Genomic DNA, 25,441 nt, shown 5'->3' on the forward strand with positions numbered 1-25,441 from the left:
AGAGAATGCCGCGCGGGCGGCAGTAGTGCAAAGAGGCATCCGTCGAAATATGGAAAATCACCGACAGCGGAAGAGGCAGCGAGTCCGAATTTTCCAGGAGAAGAAGCGCTGCCTGGAGGAGGAGGAGCTCGAGGAGCTGGAGCAGCTGCATCGTTCCCAAGAAACACGAAAGTTTTATCAGAAACTCAACGCATCCCGCAAAGGCTTCGTGCCGCAAGCCGAAATGTGCCAGGATAAGGACGGCGGCATCCTGACGGACAATCGTGAGGTGATCAAAAAGTGGAAGCAGCACTTCGATGAACACCTGAACGGCGCACATGCAGGAGATCAAGACGGTGGGGGAAGGTACATCGCCGGCGTAGCCAACGGCGTAGAGGAGCCACTCCCAACGATGAGTGAAATTAAGGAAGCCATTCGCCTGCTGAATAGAAACAAGTCGGCTGGGAAGGATGACATCCCAGCTGAACTCATCAAAATGGGCCCGGACAAGTTGGCCGATTGCCTACACTGGTTGATAGTCCGGATCTGGGACATAGAACAGCTACCGGAGGAGTGGAAGGAGGGGGTAATATGCCCCATCTACAAGAAGGGCGACAAATTGGACTGTGAGAACTACCAAGCGATCACTGTCCTCAATGCCGCCTACAAAGTGTTGTCCCGAATCCTACTCCGCCGCCTTACGCCACAAGCAAACAGATTCGTGGGAAGTCATCAGGCCTTCATGGAGGGACGGTCAACGACGGACCAGATATTCACATTACGGCAAATCCAAAATGCCGGGAACACCAAGTCCCTACGCATCATCTATTCATCGACTTCAAAGCCGCATACGACACGATCGACCGTAACGAGCTATGGAAAATCATGGACGAGAACGGCTTTTCCGGGAAGCTGATCAGACTGATCAAGGCGACGATGGATGGAACGCAGTGCTGTGTGCGGATCTCGGGTGAATTGTCGAGTTCATTCGAATCGCGCAGGGGGCTTCGACAAGGTCTATCCTGCATGATGTTCAACGTGGCGCTAGAAGGTGTTATTCGACGAGCGGTGGGCGAAATGCGGAGCATGATTTTCAACAGATCTAGTCAACTTATCTGCTTTGCCGATGACATTGATATAGTCGGCAGATCATCTGTGGCGGTGGAAGAGATCTACCGCAAACTGAAACGCGAAGCAGGAAGGATTGGGTTGATGATTAATACGTACAAGACGAAGTACATGCTGGCCTGCGGATCCGAGACCGACCGAACCCGCTTGTAATAACAAGGTCACGATCGACGGCGACGAGCTGGAGATAGTCGAAGACTTTGTCTATCTCGGCTCACTGGTGACCGCAGACAATGACACCAGCCGTGAGATCCGGAGGCGAATTATCAGCGGAAGTCGTGCCTACTATGGACTCCACAAGCAACTGCGGTCGAGAAGACTTAGCCATCGCAGGAAGTGTAACCTGTATATGACGCTCATTAGACCGGTTGTTCTCTACGGGCACGAGACATGGATATTGCTCGACGAGGACCTGCGTACACTCGGGGTATTCGAGCGACGAGTGTTAAGAACCATCTTTGGCGGCGTACAGGAGAACGGAGTGTGGAGGCGAAGGATGAACCACGAGCTCGCGCGACTGACTCTACGGCGAACCCAGTATCCAGAAGGTGGTGAAAGCTGGCCGGATACGCTGGGCGGGACATGTTGCGAGAATGCCGGACGACTGTCCTGCAAAACAGGTGTTCGCGACGATTCCGGTAGGAACAAGACGAGCAGGGGCCCAACGAGCGAGGTGGTTAAACCAAGTGGAGCGTGATCTGGCGAACGTGGGGTGCCCCAGGAATTAGAGAACGGTTGCCATGGACCGAGTGAATTTTAGGAATTATGTTCGTCAAGTTATGTCGTGAGACGGAATAGTATGTAAATAAAAAATAAATAAGAATCTGTCCATGCAGCATAACTAAACCATGGAACAAAATCCGTTCATACAACGTCCAAGCTACTTGCGATCACATGTTATTTGTAATAATATCGTGCCATAGAGTCTCCGCAACTGGCGCCCACCGCCACTGCAGCCTTTCGCCGCTGGTCATCTTCGCTGCTTGCTGCCTCTGGCTAGTCCATGCTGCTGCACTTGATGCTGAACAAAACTGGTAGTCGATATCGGTGTGAGATTACTACACCCAAAGAATTACTACACCCAAAGAAGAGGTTACAAAATTCAAATGCCGCTCGGTGCTAACTCTATGCCAAATATGATAGGAAAAGCACTACTGGCATAAGGGCTAGAGTTCCCAAGCAGAATGATGCATGACTACTACATTCAGGCGAAACAAGAAATAACATTTTATGGGAATTTCATCCCATTGGATAATTTATCCCAAAATAAAAAAATAAAAAAAGTGAGAATCGAACCCAACGCAACATCCTTATTTAGACTTGCAAACCCGAGAACTTAACCAGTCTACCAACTGAATCAGTTAGCAAACGAAGGTTTATTGTCATAGTCTTTCTGCCACACCCGAACTCACAGTGCGTTGGCCGTCTGCGGCTTAGCCGGTTTGTTTTTTTATCCTTCTTCGTCTTTTCCGGTGGTTGTTTGCCGGGGGTTGAATCAAAGAAATGTTTGTTTTTCCAATACCGGTTTACATACTCACACAGCGCTCGGTACTTCATTCGTCAATATCCTTGCTGGCCGATTGTTTATATTCTGCTTCGTCTGTGATGGAATATGCCCGTAGAGCTGAACAGACTTCGCTGCTCTTCGATCGGCGTTCGGAACCCACCAGTACACCCGCAAATCAGACTCTACTGCAATTATCGGCATAAGATTCTACGCCGGACTGGCATTAACAAGCTTTCTCATCGCGGGCATTGTCCTCCAAGCGCAACCGCATTGATAAGGTCTTAAAGACATGCAGTTTTGCGGTTATTTGATTTCTTTCAGACATAAATATGCAATGCGGTTGGTTGTGGGGAAAACAAAATCATCGATAATCCTTCAGATATGATTTCCTTTAATGAAGTTATTTCCGTGACGTGAGATTCGTTCGAAAATTGCAATTTTGCAGTTGGGAATTTGAGAATTAAGGGTGTCTTTGACAGTGCTTTATAAGAAATCGAGAATTTTGATTAACCATCAGAAATCATCTAAGGAACAAACCTGATCAGAGTTTTGGGACGCTACTTGTGTGGCTGTCTATATTGGCTTCGATAGATACGGTGATTTTAGCTAAAAATCTGACGAGTTAGGGTCAGTTGTTGAGTCAATTTTCGATAAAAGCAACAAGAAGAAATAAAATAGAAATGCTCATCCCATTGCGTTACCGAAATCTGGAGATTCTCCTCGAAGGAGTCAGGGTACTACTAAGGAATGGAGTTTCAAGATCTTAGAAAAGATTGGTGGTTCAGTGTGTCCATGAGATGAAACTCAAAATAGCGTAGGCGCAATTATACCCATGAAGGGTAGAGGGGTGCTGTAGGAATAGACGATGTGGAGCTACTGGGAACCAATTTTTTTTAAACGGGTACCTACATATTTTTTTACAATTCGTAGCCGGAGATTTGCAAAAAAAAAACTGTAAGGCGGAAATTGAGGAAAAAGAAACTGGACAAAGATAATGAAAGAAAAAGATGCATTGTAGTGTTTGAACCCGCAATCTCCGGTAGCAAATATCGAACATTTTGAAATGAATCCTCACAAATAAAACACCGAAAAAATTAAATAGTAATTTCATCGTTTTATTTCTTTCTGAATTTACCTTAAACGCTAAACAAATGGCTATACACTATACAATCATTCCCTAGATGCTAACAGACTAAATCTGTACGTTTTTTTTTGTGTATCCTCTCCTTTGTCGGTCGCATCAATCGCTATAAACTCACAACAAATTTGCTGCAGCAGAAATATATATATCTATTATTATATTAATTCGCGCTTTCGCATCAACAAAGATCGATCATTGCGGGTTTTCAGTATCTTTCTATACAGATTTGTTTTCAATTTTCCTTGATTTTTTGTTTGCCATAAACTTCTTTGCTTATGCTTTGCCTAAGATCACTTGAGTGGTTTCACTAATTGTATTCAATCTTGTTTGCTCATTTTGTTTTCGTGTTATCCAATACTTTTCCAACCCCATTTGCGGTTGCTAAATTTCAAAACAGGTAACGCAACATTGCCACTCAAAAAAAGAGACCTTCAAATATATATAGACCGTCGCCCTTCGTCGTCTCCTTTCTGAATACTGTATCAGCGCTGATCGAATCGAATTTGTATTCGAAAAACAATATTTTCAAAACCACACTACACAATTATGCGTTTCCATTTACCGATGCTGGATAGCAAAAAAAATTTGCATTTTAATAGGCATTTTTTACAATAAACGTTTGTAACAATGGTTGTGGAAAGGTTTCTTGCTTTCTTTGTTTTTTTTTTCTTCTTTATTAGCAAAAAATGTTAGCTCTAATTGTTGAGATGAGTTCCGTGTTCTGTCCATTTCCATCAGTGTAACAAATACGATTAACAAAAGTCTACGCGAACAATGGCTATGACAAAATTAGTTGCTAGGCTCAAAAAACCTGGCCCCGATAACACGCGTGTTTGCTTTTCTTCGCAGTTAAAACCGTACTTGAGAAAAACATTTACAATTGAGTACCTACGCGCATAGTACAATTTACGTGCTAGTTTCCATTAGTACCAATAAAAATAGAAGTCTGAGACCACTGGCGGGAGCCTCTTCTGATCCGGAATCTGATCCGGAATGACGCCCAGTCCGGACAATCAATAGCGGTACGAAATCAAGGAAAAATCTAAAGTTAATATTAGTTAGTGTTGATGGTGGTTTCCTCCCACGAAGGAAAAACTTAATCCGGCCGATAGATCGGAGTTTTCGGTATAAACTCTATCAGCAGTACGTATTCCATCATTGAGTTTGAATCGCACTGTTGCTTGCTAAGCCGCCAGTGCAGTCCGAGCTTGTGGTACAGATGACTATTTTCCCACTCCAACAGTTTGTTCATCGTGTGCTGGGTCTGAAAGTGGAAACAAAAGACGGTTATTAAAATTCGATATTACAGATGATGCTTGAACAAAATTCTGAGAATTAGAGAACTAAGAAAAACGTCTTTTGGAAATGTAAATGGTTCAGTTTAGAAAAACATTCAATAAGGCTCATTTAAATGATCTCATCACCCGATACAAATTTTTGACCTTCGAGTAGTTTGGGACAAGCTTGGAAACGACAAACCACCCAGAGTAAATTTTCAAGCGATACTTCTGTGTACAATAGACTGAGTCGATTTGGGGTCATATTTGAATTTTTCAAACCATGACATTTTAAAAGTTTCGTTTTGGTTTAAAACTCATCCATGTTTTTTGCAGATTTTTTAAGTTACTTTTACATGAGTAAATTTGGACTTCTAGGCTTGTATGGGAAAATTAAATATTTTGAACTGAAAAATAAACCATATTTTTGTTTCGCCTGTGGAACTGAGCCTGCTGATGGATTTTATGCCAATTTATAGATTCTCCCTAGGAAATTTTCCGCTGAACAACTTTGTTGAAGATCGCAACTTCGTATCTTATAACACAAAAAATGTATAAAATTTATAAATTGGCACAAAAACCATCAGCAGGCTCGGATCCACAGAAGAAACAAAATGATACTGAATTTTCAGTACAAAATATCCCATTTTTCCATACAAACATAAAAGTTCAAATTTACTCATGTAAACGTTACATGCATTTATCTGTTCATCCATATTTATTGTTTAATTAAAGATGATGGTTTCTCAAAATGATGTCCAAAAATTATCCGTACTCAACATGATTAAATTTTTGTTTCGCCACTTTTCCTCATAACCCATAACCTACTTTACTTATTAAATTCAAGGTTGATCTCAAGGTTTTTGTTTTTGTACTTTGTGTTTTTTCAACATGTTCTAGAGTTATTTATTACAAATAATGTGTTCTGGCAAATCGTTGATACAAAAAAATCTTCAGATTAACTTTTAAATGCCAACTTGTTGATAAAATGACGGTTGAAGTTACTAGTTTTTTTATTAGAGCTTGTTAATTTTGATTTAGCATTTTCAATATTCCAAAGTCCAGCATTCAGATAAACAATGTAATTCATAAATCCGAAACAAATTGGAAATCATTCACCCTTCCAATGCTATTTGGGTCATTATGACAGGTAGATAGCAAGAGAAAAAATCCCTAGTATTTCTTAGGGCAATGTTGAAAATTTCACAATCACTCCACAATTTGCAACAATTTGCCCAATTTATCTCTCTGAGCTAAGATTCTTCTCATTCTAACACGAATTTACTCATTTTCGCGAACGAATGTACACAATTAAACCAGTTAAACACAATTTAAATCACTGGCTACACAAATGCATTCATTTCTCCGCAATTTCATTGATCATTGGTGTATCTTCTCTCTTCATCACTTTCCCTCGATTATGACCCGAAGCGCACATTCATAGCATCATAATAATGTCCCGAAAAAACTGAGATTTTTTGGATATCAAACATGTTTAATGAAAATTTAAGTTTAGAAAATCGGTTAATTAAAAAATGAGATACAGCGAAGCATAGCCCAAATTGGATGTCATTTTCAAAGTAAAATTTTTTCTAGCAGAAGTTCCGATGACCACTATATCAAAACTGTTATTGGACCCCCACATATCCTTAAAAAAGATGGATTCAGTTAAATGGTCCTTGAATCGGTCCTTCTAAAATAAGGTGCCAGATTTTTCCCGCACGTATCCTGGCCGGAAAAATCCAGGCTATTTCAATAAAAAATCTGGCCAAATCCGGGCAGTTGATTTAAAAATTATCAAATCAAGAAACTGGTCAATATCCCGGCGACCGGGCTGGGTCAGGCCATTCTTTAATCTTGTACTAAATCTATCCGGGAAAACCCGGATAAACCGGGCGCAACACTAAATGGTTTCCGATTTTTTTAAAAAAGGGGTTCTAACGCTTCAGTATATGCAATAGTAGAGATTGACAACATTGATTTTTCGAAACACATTATCCTAATAATGTTTTAACACCATGGGAGTGAAGTAAATAGCAGCCGGATATGGTGTTTGCGTCCAATCTGAAAAGGGTGAACTAATAATAGGCATCAAAAGCTTTTGCCTAGTAGTACGGAGAGGATCGCCTAAACTTTGCATTTTTATTGTGCTCAGTTTTTTCGGCTTGTAAAATTTGAATTGCACATAAACGTCTTCGTTGATTATCTTTCGACTACATTAGATATAAGACAGCAAATCGTTAGTTCAAACGAAATATTAGGAAAATTCGAAAAAAATGCGATTTGTTTATGAGTCAAGGAAATATTCAAAACTTAACATGATTTTAACTTGAAACTTTCAATTTTTCATCTCTATACTGCCAATCCTGGAAAAAAGAAAACAACAACAATACTGCCGTTCCAAGCAAAATTGTGACATGTGAAAAAACGTGCAAACGATAAAAACTCGATTGAAATTTCAGCTACACTTTCACATTCTCTCAAACTAAAAATTCGCCGACAATGTTTTCGTAGTAAATAGTTCAAGTTTATCAATGTTTTCCGCAAAAATTCTACAACAAATGGAAAATAAGAGCTAAAAATTTTTTGTGTGACACTTTAGCGTAGAATCAGAACGCATACCGATGCTGTTCTATGAAAAACTGTTACACGGCTACATTTTTTCTATCATTTTAAAAGCTCGCGTAATTTTTATTTTTCCCAAACAATCAAGTTGAACCGTAATTAAGATAAAATGTTCAATTTTTTTTTTTTATAAAAAATGTATAGACGAGTATCGATCTTGTAAAAAGTGCTTACCGAAAAGTGTTGGTGAAATTTTTTCTATGTAAATCACTAAAGGATTCTCGACTAGACCCTCGCCACTCCCCCCCCCCACCCCCCCCCCCCCCTTTCCACTATATTAGTATTATTTTAGATGAATAACATTATGTATATTCAACAGTATAAATTCATTTTAAGAGAATTTTTTGTTAAAACTAGCATGTTTCATAGAATTCTCTCTAGTGTGACATTCTTGCGTAGAAACATCAACATAGAGAAAACCATCTTGACGAAAATTTCGTATAAGTTCAGAATAAAGTATACTTATTTGTGTTTTTATTCGAAAGTAAACACTAAAAAAGAGTGTTTGCAGTAAAAAATTGAAAATGACCCAAAAGTCAGATGGGAATAGTTTTGCTTGGAACGGCAGTATAGCACCCTCTAATTCAAAACCGAAAATATTTTAGACCTCTAGAGAAACTTTGAATTTGGCTGTCCGGTGATAAGACATTTTTTGTCTAATGTTTACAACCAAGCTTGCAAAAAATCAACTCAACGAGTAAAAATCGGCTCATACGAACGGGAGTGTGAGGCGGAACACAAAAAAAAATCCACCCAAGGCTAAGCGAGAGTAAAAAAAAATCAAGATTACTTTTTGAACCATACTCACCAAGCGGCGCTTACTCGCTCGAAAAAAAAATCGCTCTAGTGGTGAGTAGAGTCAAATTCGGTGGCTAGAAAATCTGCTCAAGCACAGCAGGTATGATTTTTTCTTCGGTGGTGAGTTGAGTCAAATCTCCAGGAGCTTGAGTCTGATGGGAAAAAAATCCGTAGAGTAAAAAAAAAAATCCGCTCACAGGTAGGCTGATTTTAAATCCTTGAGTCGGGAAGAGTCCTTTGGTTTTGACTCGCTTGAGTATTTTTTTTTGACTCGCTTGAGTATTTTTGTTCTGACTCCGATTTTTTTCGGGCAGCTTGATTTTTTTTAAATTTTGACTCAAGGTTTTTCTGGCTTGCTTGAGTCGTTTCATTTTGACCGGCCTGCGTCGTTATTTCTACTCGCTTGAGGCGTATGGAATTTGGATTCGAGAGAAGAATAATTCCTTTACCTGTATCATACAGGCTGTATATACTAGGGCAGGCGTTTGGGTTTGGTTTAAATTAAAATTGTTCTATTCGCGCTGTTTGCTTGCGTCGCTGATTCTAGTGCGTTATAAAAATTACAAGAGAGTCATAAATTTCTGTCTGTAAACTGTTATAGAAAATGAAGCCAATTATGTTTATGATCAAACGTTAATGCAATTATTTATTATGGTCCATATTCAAATTATCAAAACTGATAAAAACTTTGAACTTTGATTGCAAAATTGAATTTTGATATTTTGGAAACTGTAATTCAAGATTCAGAAGTCACTTTGAAAATTTCTAAATTTTACATTTTTAATACAAATTATATGATTTGCAATTATTGTAACTCAAGGTTAAAATTCAGCATTCAAAATTCAACCCACAAATTTCTTAACCTACAAATTTCAAATTACAGAATTGAAATTCAAAAATATAAATTCGTAATCCCAGATAAAAATTTCAAAATTAAATTTACAAAAAGCAAAATTTGAAATTTTAATTTCCAAACTCAAAATTTAACCTACAAAATTTATGATTATTAATGGTTTTCAATTTTTTATTCAAAACTTGAAATTTTTAATTCTTAATTAATAATACTGAATTGAAATACAGACCCCGTTCGTTTTTGGCAACATTCGATTTTGGCACATGTGGCAAAATTGAACGGTTTTTAGATGCGACATTTCCTTTTAGTTTTCTCTATAACAGGACCAAGTTAATTTAGACAAACACCAAAAATACGTTTTTACGTTCAGAAATGGTGATAAAATACAACAACAAAAACAAACGTTTTTTGAAAAAATTATAAAAAACTCAAAAATTAAAAAAAGATTAAAATTAAAAAAAAAATCGAAAACAAATACAAACAAAAGCCTAAAAACGACAAAACCAACTTTAAAATGATGAAGAATTACAAAAATAGCAAAAATACCAAAAAATAACAAAGATTATAAACAAAACAAAAAAAAAGCGCAAAATGCTTCAAAAACATGAAAAATAAACCAATAAAAATCCTAAAAATGGTCGGAAATTGGATTAAAATAACGTTAATGATAATAAAAATAGTTAGTTTGTAAAAATAAGAGAAAAAATTTGAGATAAAAAAAACCGTTCAATTTTGGCAACATTCGATTTTGGCAACACAAAATGTTCGGGCATGTTGCCAAAAACGAACGGGGTCTGTATCTTAATAAAAAAAATCTAGATTTAAACCTTTATTTCATGATTTTTTATTTTCCCTCAGTTGGAAATTATGTGTACAATAAAAAAAAATTAAAATAAAATAGGGTAACGGACCTATTTTGGACCGCTTTGGGAAGTACCTATGCTATTTTCTGAAATAAAAATGTACATGCTACAATTTTTGACTGCTGTATCCATTCATTACGAAGATCGAGACTTTTTCTATCGAAACATATCGTCGTTTGTTGCAAAATAACACGATTCAAGCCTAAAAACTCGTTTCTTCGATCATAACTCTGGTCGGTATTTTGGACCACCAGGTTTCTATTTTGGACCACCCTTTGGACCTATTTTGGACCACCCTTATACTAAATAAGTGTTTATTCTAAATTTTGCTTTATTTATGACAATGATTGAGGCGCAATTATGAGAATAATTCAGTTAATCTTTTCCTTTCTTAAACTTGTAGACAAGTTTTGGTTGTTCACATTAATCAACTCTTGGACTAACTTTCTTTATTTTCCCCCAATCTCTATTTAGGTACCTTTGTTTATTAAATATTCTCTACTTCAACCATCTGTTTTTCTACTACTTCTTGTCCTTTAAAACAGTAATTTTCGATAAGAATATAGTAAGAACAGAAAAACTCCTCCGTTTTATAATGTGATTAAAATGTTTTGAAAATTCCGACAGCACACTGCATTCTCGACGAAATTCGTTTTTTGTATCTTTAGGACCAATTTTTGGAACGCAAATTTCCTTCAGGCGATCCATTGATACGTTAGTAATGTCTGACATCAACAACTCCGCGACATCAATTGATGCATTTTGACTTCCAAAACTTTAGTGGATTTGGATTGGCTTCAGTTCTGTAGAATACACAGATTCAAAAATGATAAAAATATGCGAGAATTATGCAATCTTTTTAACTATCTTTAATCAGATTTTTGTTGTTGAAAAATTCGCAAAAGTTCAGTTATATCTTTGAAAACCTTTGGTCCAACGAAAATAAATTATTGTTGGAGTAAATTCTTCAACAGTTTTTTTTTTTTCATAGATTGCATAACCACAGGGGCTGAAAAAATAGCAATTCTCATGTTCTTAAGCTGTAGCTTTCGACAACTGCTTATCAAACAGTTGCCATTAATGTAGATTGTAAGATTAACGTGCTTTGAAGAAAAGTCACAAAAAGTAAGTAAAAACAATGATTTACTTTGTTTTATGCCAATTGAAGTGAACCCCTTCTAAAGGCGGGTTTAGGCTTTAGCGAGTTGATTAAATAAAATAATGCTCAAAAGACCAAATTTTATTTATAATAAGCGATTATAATAGTGTGCATAATTATTTTCATATCGCCGTACAACGTTTTATTACGTTCATGAACATTTAACAGCGAGTTAAATACTCAGGTTATGTTGGGTGGTCCAAAATAAGTCCCTAAGGAATTAAGTTGGACCTAATTTCGACATGGGTCAAATTGCGATACAAAACAAGTTTTTCTGGTTCTTCAAGCTTGCTAACTAGTTTTCATGTGTTTTATCATAGCTGTGAACATGTTTGTAGTTGTTAAATTCATCACAGCTAGGCAGAAAACTTCTTCAAAGTTGACTCCAATAATGGCACGTCCTCTTGAAACGGGTTTGATTTGGTCCAACTGTCAGAAATCAAAACTTTGTTTTCAATTTTCTATCACTTATCAGTTTATTTAATTGGAAACTTAGATGTGATTAGAATCATAAGAAATAGCTTTAACTATATTTGTTCAAAGTTTTCATGATAAGCATGATTTATGAGAAAAAGATTGGAAAAAAGCTACAAGGTGGTCCAAAATATGTACCCGGTCCAAAATAAGTCCGTTACCCTACGAGTTTTCACTTTTTCCATACATTAATTGTTGCAAATTTGTTACTTTATGAAACGAAGGGTTAAAATGGGGTAAAGGGTGCCTCTCTGATCCCCAAGACTCAAATAAAAAAGGTTATTTGTTCATTTTAGGGAAGAAAGTATTGAGCAAATGAGTACGGTCTTAGACAATTGATTGTTACTTGCTTGTGTTAAAATGAGTGGAAACTGGAATTATGCCGACATAGGTTTGAAATGTTTCGAAATAAATTTCCACTTGATTGTTGATTGTATTTTTTTTTTAAATTCAGAATGTTTGAAACTAAACCAAATAGAAATTTGAATTGGAAATAATATAAAAATACATAAAGGTATTAATAATTTAGTTACTAACCCCCATCAGTTTTTATCCACCGACTCAGTGGCCAGATTTCAAAAACATTCTGTACTAAATGAAAATCATCATTAATTATCATCAATCATTAATATCAATCATTATCAAGATCTCACTGTACCAAACAGTACTAAATAAGAAGATAAGCAAACAGGTTGTGTGCCAGAAATTACCGCAATGCAATAGCAGATCAAATTGGATTGCCGTACGCATTAGAAATTTTGATTGCCAAGCGATAACTGCTGAGATAGATCAGATCGTAGGATTCATGTTATTTCTTCATGATCGATGCAATTATAGGATGTGAGTTCAAACCTCTTTGACCTATTTTTTTTTTTTAAGTTTTTTTTTTTGTAAGCGAAAGATTAAAATTTATAAAAATATTTAGAATCAAAATTGAGAAAACAAAACTTTGAACAAAATATAAAAATCTAGTATCAAGCAAGGAAACTAATTCTAAATTATACATTCTTCATTAAGGAGTTATGAGTTTTTTTTTTTTTGGATTTTAAACCAAATTATGAGTTATGAGTTACTTCCAGACACTTATTTTATATTCTTCGTGATCTAGAAATGTTCATGAGACTGTAATAATTTTTAAATTTTGAATATTCAATAAAGAATTGAAATATATGAATTAAGAAAATTCTAAGTTTTTACATTTTAAATTTAAACATTCGGATTTTTAATTTAAAATTTCAAATCTCTGATTTTAAATTTTGAATTTCAAATATGCATTGAATTTCGAATTTTGAATGTTAAATTTGAAATGCAGTGTTTAAATTTGTAATTTTGATTTTTTATTCTTGATTTTGCCTTATAATTTTGAATTTCAATTCTGGAATTTGAAATTTATATTTAAGAAATTTGTAAGTTAAGAAATTTGTAGGTTGAATTTTGAATGCTGAATTTTAACCTTGAGTTACAATAATTGTAAATCATATAATTTGTATTAAAAATGTAAAATTTAGAAATTTTCAAAGTGACTTCTGAATCTTGAATTACAGTTTCCAAAATATCAAAATTCAATTTTGCAATCAAAGTTCAAAGTTTTTATCAGTTTTGATAATTTGAATATGGACCATAATAAATAATTGCATTAACGTTTGATCATAAACATAATTGGCTTCATTTTCTATAACAGTTTACAGACAGAAATTTATGACTCTCTTGTAATTTTTATAACGCACTAGAATCAGCGACGCAAGCAAACAGCGCGAATAGAACAATTTTAATTTAAACCAAACCCAAACGCCTGCCCTAGTATATACAGCCTGTATGATACAGGTAAAGGAATTAATCTTCTCTACCAGTGCACTCCGCACGAACGACGAGCCGAGCCCGAATCCAAATTCCATACGCCTCAAGCGAGTAGAAATAACGACGCAGGCCGGTCAAAATGAAACGACTCAAGCAAGCCAGAAAAACCTTGAGTCAAAATTTAAAAAAAATCAAGCTGCCCGAAAAAAATCGGAGTCAGAACAAAAATACTCAAGCGAGTCAAAAAAAAATACTCAAGCGAGTCAAAAAAAAATACTCAAGCGAGTCAAAACCAAAGGACTCTTCCCGACTCAAGGATTTTTTTTTTTTTTTTAAATATGTCTTTATTTGTACCAATTCATCATTACATTTATATTACATTATTACATTAAATTAGGTGTTCAGTTCAATGATGAACTGTCCAGAGCCCTATAGTTTATTAATCACTATAATTTATTTATTTGAATTAATTTTGCTGAGTGCAATCAAGTATTTTTATGTAGGAGAACATCCTGTAATGTCAAAAAATATTTTAAACTTACTACTAAAAACTAAAACCATCCTAAATTAAAACTAATTATAGAGAGAACGAAACTCTGCGATGGAAGACTGCATCGATTTGCCTCTGAAGTTGGAGATGATTTTGTTGGCCATCTCTTCGATCGATTCATGCCCGCAATCCGATGAAGATCTTCGGTGCTGTGCCAAGGTGGAAGCCGCAAAATCATTTTCAGAACCTTGTTCTGAATCCTCTGGATGGCTTTCTTCCTGGTCGCGCAGCAGCTAGACCAAATCGGAACTGCATACATTATCGCTGGTTGGAAAACCTGCTTATAAATAAGCATCTTATTCTTCAGGCACAGTCGGGATTTCCTGTTGATGAGAGAATAAAGAGATTTAGTGTATTTATTACATTTAGATTGAATATCTTCAATGTGATTTTTAAAAGTAAGATTCCGATCAAGTGTAAGTCCCAAGTACTTCACGTGATTAGACCATTCTAATGAAACCCCATTAAAAGTTATGGAATGATTTTCATTAGGTTTTAAAAATTGAGCTCTTGGCTTATGGGGAAATAAAATAAGTTGAGTTTTGGAAGCGTTAGGAGAAATTTTCCACATTTTCAAGTAATTCAAAAAGGAATTTAAATTTTGTTGCAATCTACTGCGTACCACCCGTAAATTTCGACCTTTGGCTGAAAGCAAAGTATCATCAGCAAACAATCTTCTACCCTTTCCTTCTGGTACATCAGGAAGATCAGAAGTAAAAATATTGTATAAAATCGGCCCAAGTATACTGCCCTGAGGGACCCCAGCTCTAATGGGAGTCCTTTCAGAGCATGAATTTTGATAGCTTACTTGTAAGGTTCGGCTAGTCAAATAATTTTGAATAATTTTGGTGAGATATACAGGAAAATCAAATCGAGCTAATTTAGCTACTAAACCTTTGTGCCAAACACTGTCAAAAGCTTTTTCAATATCTAGAAGAGCAACACCAGTTGAATAACCTTCAGATTTGCTAGCGTTAATCATATTAGTTACACTCAAGAGTTGATGTGTAGTAGAATGTCCATGACGAAAACCAAATTGTTCATCGGGGAAAATAGAATTCTGATTAATGTGAATCATCATTCTATTCAAAATAACTCTCTCAAATAGTTTACTTAAAGAAGGAAGCAAACTAATTGGTCGATAACTTGAAGGCTCTGAAGCACTTTTTCCAGGTTTCAAAATTGGAGTTACTTTGGCATTTTTCCATTTATTGGGAAAATAAGCCAAGTGAAAACATTTATTGAAGATTTTAACTAAAAAATTTAAAGTGCTTTCAGGCAACTTTTTAATAAGAATATAGAAAATCCCATCTTCCCCCGGAGCTTTCATATTTTTAAATTTTTTGAAAATCAATTTAAGTTCATCAATATTTGTCTCACAGGAACTTTCAAATACATTTTGCTTAGAAAAAATATCATCAAATTCAAGGGAAATTTGAGCATCAATTGGACTAACAACGTTTAAATTAAAATCATGAGCAGACTCAAACTGTTGGGCTAATTTTTGAGCTTTTTCTGCGTTAGTTAAAAGAAGTTTATCCCCATCTTTCAAAGTAGGAATTGGCTTCTGGGGCTTTTTCAGAATTTTAGTTAATTTCCAAAACGGCTTTGAGTAGGGTTTTATGTCCTCTACTGCTTTAGCAAAATTTTCATTACGGATGAAATTTAAACGACGTTTGATCTCTTTTTGAAGGTCGCAATAAATAAATTTCAAATAAGGATCCCTAGTACGTTGATATTGGCGTCGACGAATGTTTTTCAGTCGTATCAAAAACTGAAGATCATCATCAATTAAAGGTTGATTAAATTTATGTTTAACTTTGGGTATTGAAGCGGCTTTAGCATTGACTATTGAAGTTGTCAAATTTTCTACAGCCAAATCAATATCTTCAATTGAATTCAGTGGAACGTTTACATCTAAATTACGTTCAATAAAATTCCTATATCGCTCCCAGTCAGCTTTTTGAAAGTTAAAAGTTGATTTTAAAGGGTTTTCAACGGGACTTTGAGATAAAGAAAAAGTTACTGGAAGGTGGTCTGAATCGAGGTTCGCATGAGTAACTAATTGACTACAATGCTCGCCTAAATCCGTTAGAACCAAATCAATTGTGGAAGGATTTCTAATCGAAGAAAAACAAGTATGCCCATTAGGATATTCAACAGTATAATAACCTGCAGAGCAGTCATTAAATAAAATATTCCCATTTGAATTTGATGAAATATTATTCCAAGATCGGTGTTTTGCATTAAAGTCACCAATAATAAAAAATTTAGATTTGTTTCTGGTGAGTTTTTGTAAATCTCCCTTCAAAAAATTTTTCTGTTCACCGCTGCATTGAAAAGGCAAATATGCGGCAATAATTATAATTTTCCCCATAGACGTTTCTAATTCAATTCCAATTGTTTCTAAGACTTTGGTATTGAAAGAAGGAAGAAGTCTAAATTTGAGACGACTATTGATGACAATAGCTACACCCCCACCTTGTCGATCAAGTCGATCATTTCGCAAAACTTGTCGATCAAGTCGATCATTTCGCAAAATTTTAAAGAAAGCATTGCTTTTCAAGTTATTGTCCGGCTTTAAAAAAGTTTCAGTGATGGCAGCAATATTTATGTTTTGAGTTTTCAAAAAATAAAAAGAATTCATCTTGGTTAGCCAGCAAAGATCTAGCGTTTCCAATTCATAATATTTAAACATCTATTTGGATCCATGAGGGAATCGTAAAGTCATAATAATTTTATTAGCATAATTAAAAGAAGTTTGGAAAGCTTCAAACATTGAATTTGCTTTCAACATATAGTTGCTATCATTTCCATTAAATTTTGATGCAAAAAATTTTAATTTTTTCCTCAGTAATCTCACCCAAATCAACAAAATTGTTAGGATCAGAAAATGAAGGAGAAGAACAAGTATTTGAATTTCGGGGATTTTCCCAAGCCTTCGCATGAACGTTGAGACTTGGTTTTTTCCCATTTTTATTAGTTAAACCTGAAGAGGGAAACCCATTTTCAACCCACCTCTCTGAGAACGATAAACAACGAGTCTGTGGCGCAGAATCAGCACAGGTAACATTAAAAACACTTCGGGTATTACCCAGACCGTGATTCCAATGTAGGCCGAGGCTGACCGCGAACAGGCAGGTTGTTTGCCGGCCCGACGTGTGAAGACGAAAAAGAGGAAAGAGGAGAAGAAACTTTTCTGGAAACTTTGGGATTTTTTCCTAGAAGCAATAATTTTTTGCCCTGATGGGACAGTCTAGCGAATTCGAGGAATGATTACCTGCGCAATTTGCACACTTGAAAAATTCTGTTTGTGGCTTATCACACCACCAAAAAGGCATTTAGATTTTTCATGATCGAATGAGCCGCAAAGCATGCATCTGGCATTTCATTCTACAATTTTTAGTGCCGTGACAAAAAGCTTGACAACGACGACATTGCGTGATGTTTTGAAGGAAATTGGTTGAAGATTTTCGAAAAGGTTCGAATTTGACTCGACAATGAAACATAAGACGAGCCTTTTCAAGAATTTGCAAATTATTAACTTGATCCTTTTTAAAATGGATCAAAATAAAGCTCAGGAGCAAAACCAACACTACTGATATTATTCGTGTTGGTTCTTTTCCTCATTTGAATTACTTGAATCGGAGAAAAACCTAACAAAGAATTTAATTCAGTTTGTGATCTCATCCGGTGTCTGATCGCCGGTTAGACCACGAAGTACCAACTTTAAAAGGACGATCACTTCTTGTGTCGTAAGTAAAAAATTGATGTTTTTTTATTATTCAAATAATTTAAAATTTTTTGAAAATCATTAAAAGATTCCGCCAAAATACGAGCAGTTCCCCTTCGACCGATCTGAAAAGAAATCTTCACATCCTTGACGGAAGTGACGATTTCTTTTCGAAAAGCATTGAAGTCAGGAATCGTGACCGTAATTGGTGGAACCTTTTCGTTTTTTAAGAGTATAAGAAGAAGAAGGTTTCTTAGTACTCTTATCAGAATTAAATATGAATTATTTCCTCATCACCGATGTTATGAAGGACATCGAATGAATTGGAAAATTTCAACTTTTTTGGGCGATGGACCTGAATTAGTTTCGGCAATTTCGCTTTCTACCAGCTCTTGAGCCGGCCGATGACTTCCCCATGCTGGAAAGAAAAGAGAAAATATGAATAAAAGAAAATGAAAATAATTTTAGCACTGAAAAGTGCTGATGGAAAAACAGGTAAGGAAAAAATAAATAATGTAAAAATGTTCCTGCAGGTACACAAGCAACGATACGATGCTCCGGCGTACGTGTTGACGGGCTCAACGGTACAGATGGAAGTGACTCAAGGATTTAAAATCAGTCTACCTGTGAGCGGTTTTTACTCTACGGATTTTTTTTACCATCAGACTCAAGCTCCTCGGGAGTCTGCTAAACTCACCACTCGGATGAGTAGGTGAGTTGATCTTGAGCAAGAGACCTAAGAGTGGTGATTTTATTTGACTCGGCTCTGTGCTGGTTAGCTTGAGCGGATTCTCTACCCAACTCAGGCAGCAGATGGAGTCAAAGAAAAAATCGACTCGGGCAAAAAAAATCAAAATTCGCAAGCTTGTTTACAACACGATTGTTTCATTCTGGTTTGTTTAAAAAAGTTTTATGAAAGGCTTCACAGAAATTTTCAAAAACCTGTACTCACAAGAGCTGTGCGAGTGATTTTGAGTCATTTTGCTACGTTTTTGTACCATTGGTGACAACTTTGGTGAAGTAATTCGTTGTCAACAGCATAACATATTCAAAATTATTGCTATTTCCTGAACCAGAGCAGGACATTAACTCGGTGTCAGGAGTTCGGCCTATTGCTCCTTCGCGTCATGCTTCCGAAAAATCTTTGAGCTGTTGGTGAAGAAAAAAACTGGAGTGGTTCTCAGTAAAGTAACCTAAATTTCCCGTCGGAATATATGGTTTCCGTAAAGGGAAAGGAACCATGGATGCCCTTTTTCCCCTGATCGGAGAGTCAACAAGAGCACTATGCTACAATGAACATGTCGGGCTTTGTAGCATAGACAGAAAAAGTGCTTACGATAATGTCCAAGTGGAATTTCTCATCAATGAACACAGTGCTTTACAAGTTCCTGAGTGCACTGTTTGTAACATTTACATGCTGTTTGAGGAAAGGATTTCATCAACAGAGCTAAAACACTTCAACACAATAACGGGAGCCACGTGGAAAGGTTTACCACAGGGTTTACCACTAAGCCCCATATGTTTAAATGTTATGCTAGTCAGACTTTTAAATAGCATCCCTCAAGGTGTCATCAAAATTAACTACGCTGACGACACAACTGTAGCGATGAGAGGTCGAGATTTGAACGAATGCTGTAATGCGTTACAGGAAGCAGTGGACTCTCTAGCTCAAGGCATTACAGATCTAGAATTTGAACTATCACCTAATAAGAGCAAGTGTTTGATAATTTCCAAACAGCAGCTTGAACATACTCCTGATATTTTCTTCCATGGGCAACCTGTACAATACATTATAATGCTCAAGCTGCTGGGAATGCACCTTACGCGGAATCTCTCATGGAGTCTTCACATATCAAAAACCAAGAAGAAAATTACTCCGTTCATCAATTTTCTACGTTGCATTTCGGGACAATCCTGGGGTGCTCATCCTTAATCCTAAATAATCAAGGTTTATAAGGATGACGCTCGATAAATCATCGAATATGGTTCCGTGTTCATGGCCAAAATGAATCAACAGGACACCCTTAAGTTGGACAAAATCCAATGGGCATGTATCCGTGTATGTTTAGGATAAACAAAAACTACACATACTGGGTCACTAGAAGTCCTAGCTGGATTGAGTCCTATTAGGATATATAGACAGTTCTACACGAACACCACTTTAACAGAAGGCCTCAGCCCTAACCTCAAACCATGGGAGAACAGAATCGATTTTTGAGAAGGGCGCACTATAAACGCGATTTTCCGGTACTAAAATCGACAAATTAGCCCTGTGGAAAAGTGATACACAGATGTTCGTGTTTTGATTTTTTTTGGGTGTTCAGGGCTGCCAAGTGCATTGATATTTGGAAAACGATGATTATGCAATTAAAAGCATTGTTTTTAAAAAACCTTTTCATGAGTACTGAGAATTTGCAACTTTCCCGTAGATTTATATTCGAATGTGAAATTAAACGCATCATTTATCTGAACGAAAGAACAACTTACTGTATCGCACACTTAAGCGAAGAAGCGAATTATGTGGATTTGCTTAAAATAGTCAGAGCATGCAGGCGATTGTTTTCAAATTCAACAAAGACGGGGCTTTCACTTAAGCTTGTTTGTAACAGTGAATGATTTTGCATTCGTTTAGAAGTTAGGAACAACTCTTTTTTAATCTACCGAGCAGTATATGAAAATATATTTCAGATGTTTTTAATTCACCTTGAACATTCATTAGCAAAAGATAGCTTATCTTCATCCATTTATGGACGCCCCGTAATGAATTCAAACGTTTAGCTGTTGATAGTTAAAAAAAATTAATCAATTCAGAAATATTATAATTAGTTTAAAACAAGCAAATACTGATTTGAGTAACGCACCTAGTATCACTGGTGAGGCCGCCAGCAAATCAAAATTTGAGGTTATGGCTGAGGCCAATTTTTCGTCAATACTATCGTACGTATATACCCTTATAAAATACAGGAGAGAAATGGCGGTCATGCGGTTTATCAACAAGCGAGCTCATCTACAAACCTCGAATGAACTTTATGTTTAACCTGCTATGGAATCCGGATCAACAAATACTGGATTTCAGCAAACCATTCGTGAATTAAACGATTTTTTTCCATTACAGAATACCCTACAAACCCATTCGTGTTACCTTTTTCAGCCAAATGTGCGAAAATATGGGGTTGCAGTAGATCTATCGGTGTCTGCCTTATCTCCCAGCCCTACCAGGAAAGCGTACGGGAATAAGTGCTGAACTTGCTAGACGAAAAATATTAAGGCATGTTACTGTTGGCAACCGATGGCTCGAAGAGTTTAGCAAATGTTGGCTATGCTGTCGTTAACAATTTCAATGTTCTATTCGCAACACACAAGCTATGCCATGCAGCTTCCATCTACACTGCCGAGCTTCTAGCAATTAGAAAGGCAGTTCAAATTGCTATGGAACAACCAATAGGACAATTTGTTATAATAACGAACACTATGAGCTGCTTAACAAGCTTGCAAAATTTAAAAGCAAATGACCCATTCCAGCGTGTCGTCACAACGTTTGCAAAACAATTTTTTGGTATATTGTATGTAAGTTTTACAGGTCATATCGCACATTGACAAAAATTGAACATTATAAGGTCAAAATTTAATTCTCTACAATTTGAAACCAAAAATATTTGTATAGAATAAAAAGTTAACAAAATATAAGCAAAAGGAATCGTGACGTCACAACGCGCCTCTTTTTCCACTTTTCAGTTTTTTTTTACAACGCCACATTTTTCTGCTCTTCTATTTGATCAAATTTTATGAAAATTTCAGGAAAGTATCGATTCATTACAACCAACAAATCGCTGTTTTTGATTTTTTCAAATTTTGATTTCAATTTATTTCAGAGCGATTCAGTTTCGTGACGTCACAACGCACCATTTTTTTAAAGCAGGGTTTTTCAAAGCGTTGTGACGTCACGAAATTTTATGGTTAGCTACATGAACTAAATCAAAGTATAATCTTAAAATGAATGCTTAATTTACATAAAATGCTTAAAAAATTAATAAATAATGTGATTTGGTGATGAAATCGATCCATTTATTCCTAAAAATTAAAAGGAATTAAATCTCAAAGGCCCATATAAGCAGATAAGGTTTGCAACACTGCTCACATCAATTTTATTCGAAGTTTTTTTGTGCGATCATGTGAATATTATTTAGGACAAAACCAAAACTAGGAAATATTTATTCGTAAAAGCATTGAAATGTGTTTCTGAATCTTTTTAATCTTTAGTTGCAAAGGAAAGGAAAAATAAATGATAATTTCAAAGCCTTCGATCTTTTAAAAGATAGTTAATCGACACTAGAGTGCCTAAATCAGCCATCTAATGAAAATCTTATAAGTTGCAAGCTTAAATAGATCCTAGGCCTCACACAAAGTCCAGTGCCAAATTTGGGGATTGGCCCACAGAAATAGAGGGCGCAATGAGCCTAAAATGTGTATGGAATTATGAGAAATTGGGTTTTGAAGGACATGAAAAACCAAGTTATGCACCAATTTCTGAAGTCCCTATCGGCTGATTTGTTTTAATTATAGTCATTCACAAAACTTTCATTATGACAAATTGTTTATCTCAAGATCCCATTTCGACAATGGTTTAGTTAAAAAGGTTTTTGGGTTTCAAAAATTAGCTTCTGATGGGTCAAATACAAAAAATACCTGAATGATCGTTAATCGACGCTAATTTTGAACGTTATAGCTGTTTTATGATAACTCTAATCGAAACGCGTTCCTCAAATGAAATATTGTCATTATCAAAGCTTTAAAAAACTCAAATTAAAAGAAAAATTGGTTGATAAAGACCTAAATTATTGACGAAAAACGGTTTTTTTTTATCATGCCGAACAAAATCTACATAATTCCATACAAACTTCAGGTGCGTTGCTCAAGCCCTTTCCTTAGAATAATCTGACCCAAATTTTGCATGAGACCTTGTACATATTTGAATTTATTTAATTTTGTAATTCAGTTCAAAGTCTATTTGGTGAGGTTTTATGTGAACACGGGGTTCGATTTGGATTTTCTAGTGACATTTTTTGAGGTGGAAATTTCAATAAGGGCAGTTTTTTATTAAAATAATTTAATTAATTTTATTAATTAATTTTCTATGAAAACCTTATGAATTTTTTAATAAAACAAGTTAATCTGTTAAGTTAACCATGTTCAAAGATTTTTTGAATCTCATAACATTTATTTCATGGAACTTATTTTGTTTGAACATAATGCCAGAAAGAAATAGAAGCTACTAGCGGTGTTTTTCATTCTAACATAGATATATGAAGAACTTGATCTTTTGCAAGATTTTTATTAAAATCACAGATAACTGCCTGCTTTATGATCAAGTTTCTTGGGAACACTGTTATGTACCCAACGCGTCTTTTAAACGAGCGAAGATTTTTTGAGAATTTAAATATATTTCTAATATTTTAAGTTAAAATTTTGTGTCGAGTCGATGAGTGAAGTTTACGTTCTACTATGGATTATGAAGTTCATGGAAATAATGCTTAGTATTAGGTGTAATGTGCTGTTCAAAGTGTAGGATTGGTATTTGGTTCGAAGATGGTGGGCGAGTGCGGTGATGACAAAACGTTTTGAAAACGTTTTATGAAAGTGATCAAAATAAATGTAGATGGTGCTGAAGAAGTTGTTCGAAAGGTTTGAGTCCTGACTAGCGTTGCCGTTCTTGGAATCGGTTGTTCGGTAGAACATCGGGTGATAAAATGCAGAGCTAAGTACAATTTTGTCTTTTCCCTTTCAACTTTTTTCATGCAATTAGTTAATTATACACAACTACATATAGGTGCATATGTACCATCAAGACGCCATTCACCGCCCAGACACCATTTACCGCCCAAAATCACCCTTTTGTGTGTATTTTGAAAAAACTGGTATGTTTTCTCCAAATATAAGACCTGTGTTCTGTGTCGGCATTATTGTTCGATCATTTCACTGAAAAAACATCACTTAATTATGCTAACTATAGCCAGAAATAAAATATTTGGTTTTTCGTTTCCGGTCAAATTATTGAATTCGACGCCTGTTAGCGAACTAGGCATTACTGTACTCCTAGGCCAAAAAGGGTTTTTGTTTACTAGATAGTACCTATTAGACCTAAAATCGACTTGAAACGATAGTTTTATTTTCGTAGAATAGATTTGCATCAAAAAATTTTCGATTTTTTCAATAGTTGTTGTTTTTTGAAGCGTTTAGTGATGGGCGGTAATTGGTGTATAAAAAAAAGTGTGGGTTCCTAATGACCGGTCACGCACAATTTCTTTGTTTTTAAGGCATGTATTGTGTTAAATGTGTAAATTGTAAGAAGCATTTAGTTTGATTATGTTAGAAAATGATGTTTTATCGCTGAAAGTAACCGATTACTTGAGGTTGTTTGCCGGGAATCATCATTTTGTCAGTCAACGCACTTTGTTAAAATTTGTACTAAATTTGCGGAAAAAAAATCACAAAATGTATTCTCTAAAGAGCCAAAATATGGTTTTGACAGCTCGTTGTATGGAAAATACTAAAAAGAACAGTTTCCGTGTTGTTATGATAGTTTTTCCTTGAGAAAACATTATCGATACCCGGAAAAGTCGAGTGGGCGGTAATAGGGCCAGTTGAACACCCCAAAGTTTAGTTAATTATTTTGAAAAGCGTACATTTTTCGCATTCCACTAAATTTTTTATTTAAAGTAGAGCAGTTTTGGGATGTATTGGAGAAGAAAGCGAATAAAAATCTGCCGTCGTTTTTTATTACACATGTTTGAAGTTGAAAAACCGCTTAACTGGGCGGTGAATGGCGTCTTGATGGTACTTAAGCAATTCATATTGCATACTACAAATTCAGAAATTTGGAATTTTAAACGCTAGAATTAGGAAAATGCTATTCGAGCACATTGTTCTGATTCGTTGAATTATCTGCTCGAAAAATAATGCTTTTTACACTGCCACCTAGTGAGTAAAAAATACCCAGAGTTACCTCAAGTTGCATTCAAGTTAGTATGCTAATATTTTAATAGGGAGTGTCATAAGGAGTCAAATGTTAGTTTAAAACAAATTCACACAAATCTTATTTAAACCACCTAAGTTTTCGATTTTCTATGAAAGCAATATGTTTAAGCATAATTAGTTTACTCAACGATCTTGTATCTCTATTTTGACCTGTGTACGATGTTACATTTGAAAATTTATTTACTTTGAATCTTGATATTTTATTATTTATTTCAGATTAAAAATTAGGAATATGGCTGAAAAATGAATTTTTGACGGCTTTATGCCAAGCTGCAATGAACAAAATACATATGCATTTCACTAGAATTATTCAACGAACCATTTCACTTGATCAATGTTTGCATTCATGTTCAGATAGAAGTTTAAAACTTGTGGAGCACTGTAATTATTGAATTTATAAGATGAGTTTTCAACTTCTGAAGCATTTTCGTTGTAAAATTACCCATGTTAAACTGGTAAGGTTGAAGACACAAATATGACAGATTTTCTCTATTTATTGACTTTTTGTTTTGTTATACATAC

General features: G+C 35.5%; 1 protein-coding gene across 1 annotated transcript in view; it reads right to left on the minus strand.

Moving 5' to 3' along the window:
- Window positions 1-4,742: 4,742 nt before the first annotated feature.
- Window positions 4,743-25,441, minus strand: part of LOC129756515 (cysteine-rich hydrophobic domain-containing protein 2) — a 34,249-nt gene continuing 13,550 nt past the window's right edge. The window contains exon 4 of the mRNA XM_055753424.1: window positions 4,743-5,019. Within this exon, the coding sequence (XP_055609399.1) occupies window positions 4,852-5,019 (168 nt within the window). The 3' untranslated portion in view covers window positions 4,743-4,851. The remainder of the gene's footprint in view (window positions 5,020-25,441) is intronic.

This window comes from Uranotaenia lowii, chromosome 3 (assembly GCF_029784155.1).
Source record: "Uranotaenia lowii strain MFRU-FL chromosome 3, ASM2978415v1, whole genome shotgun sequence".
Classification (NCBI taxonomy): Eukaryota; Metazoa; Arthropoda; class Insecta; order Diptera; family Culicidae; genus Uranotaenia; species Uranotaenia lowii.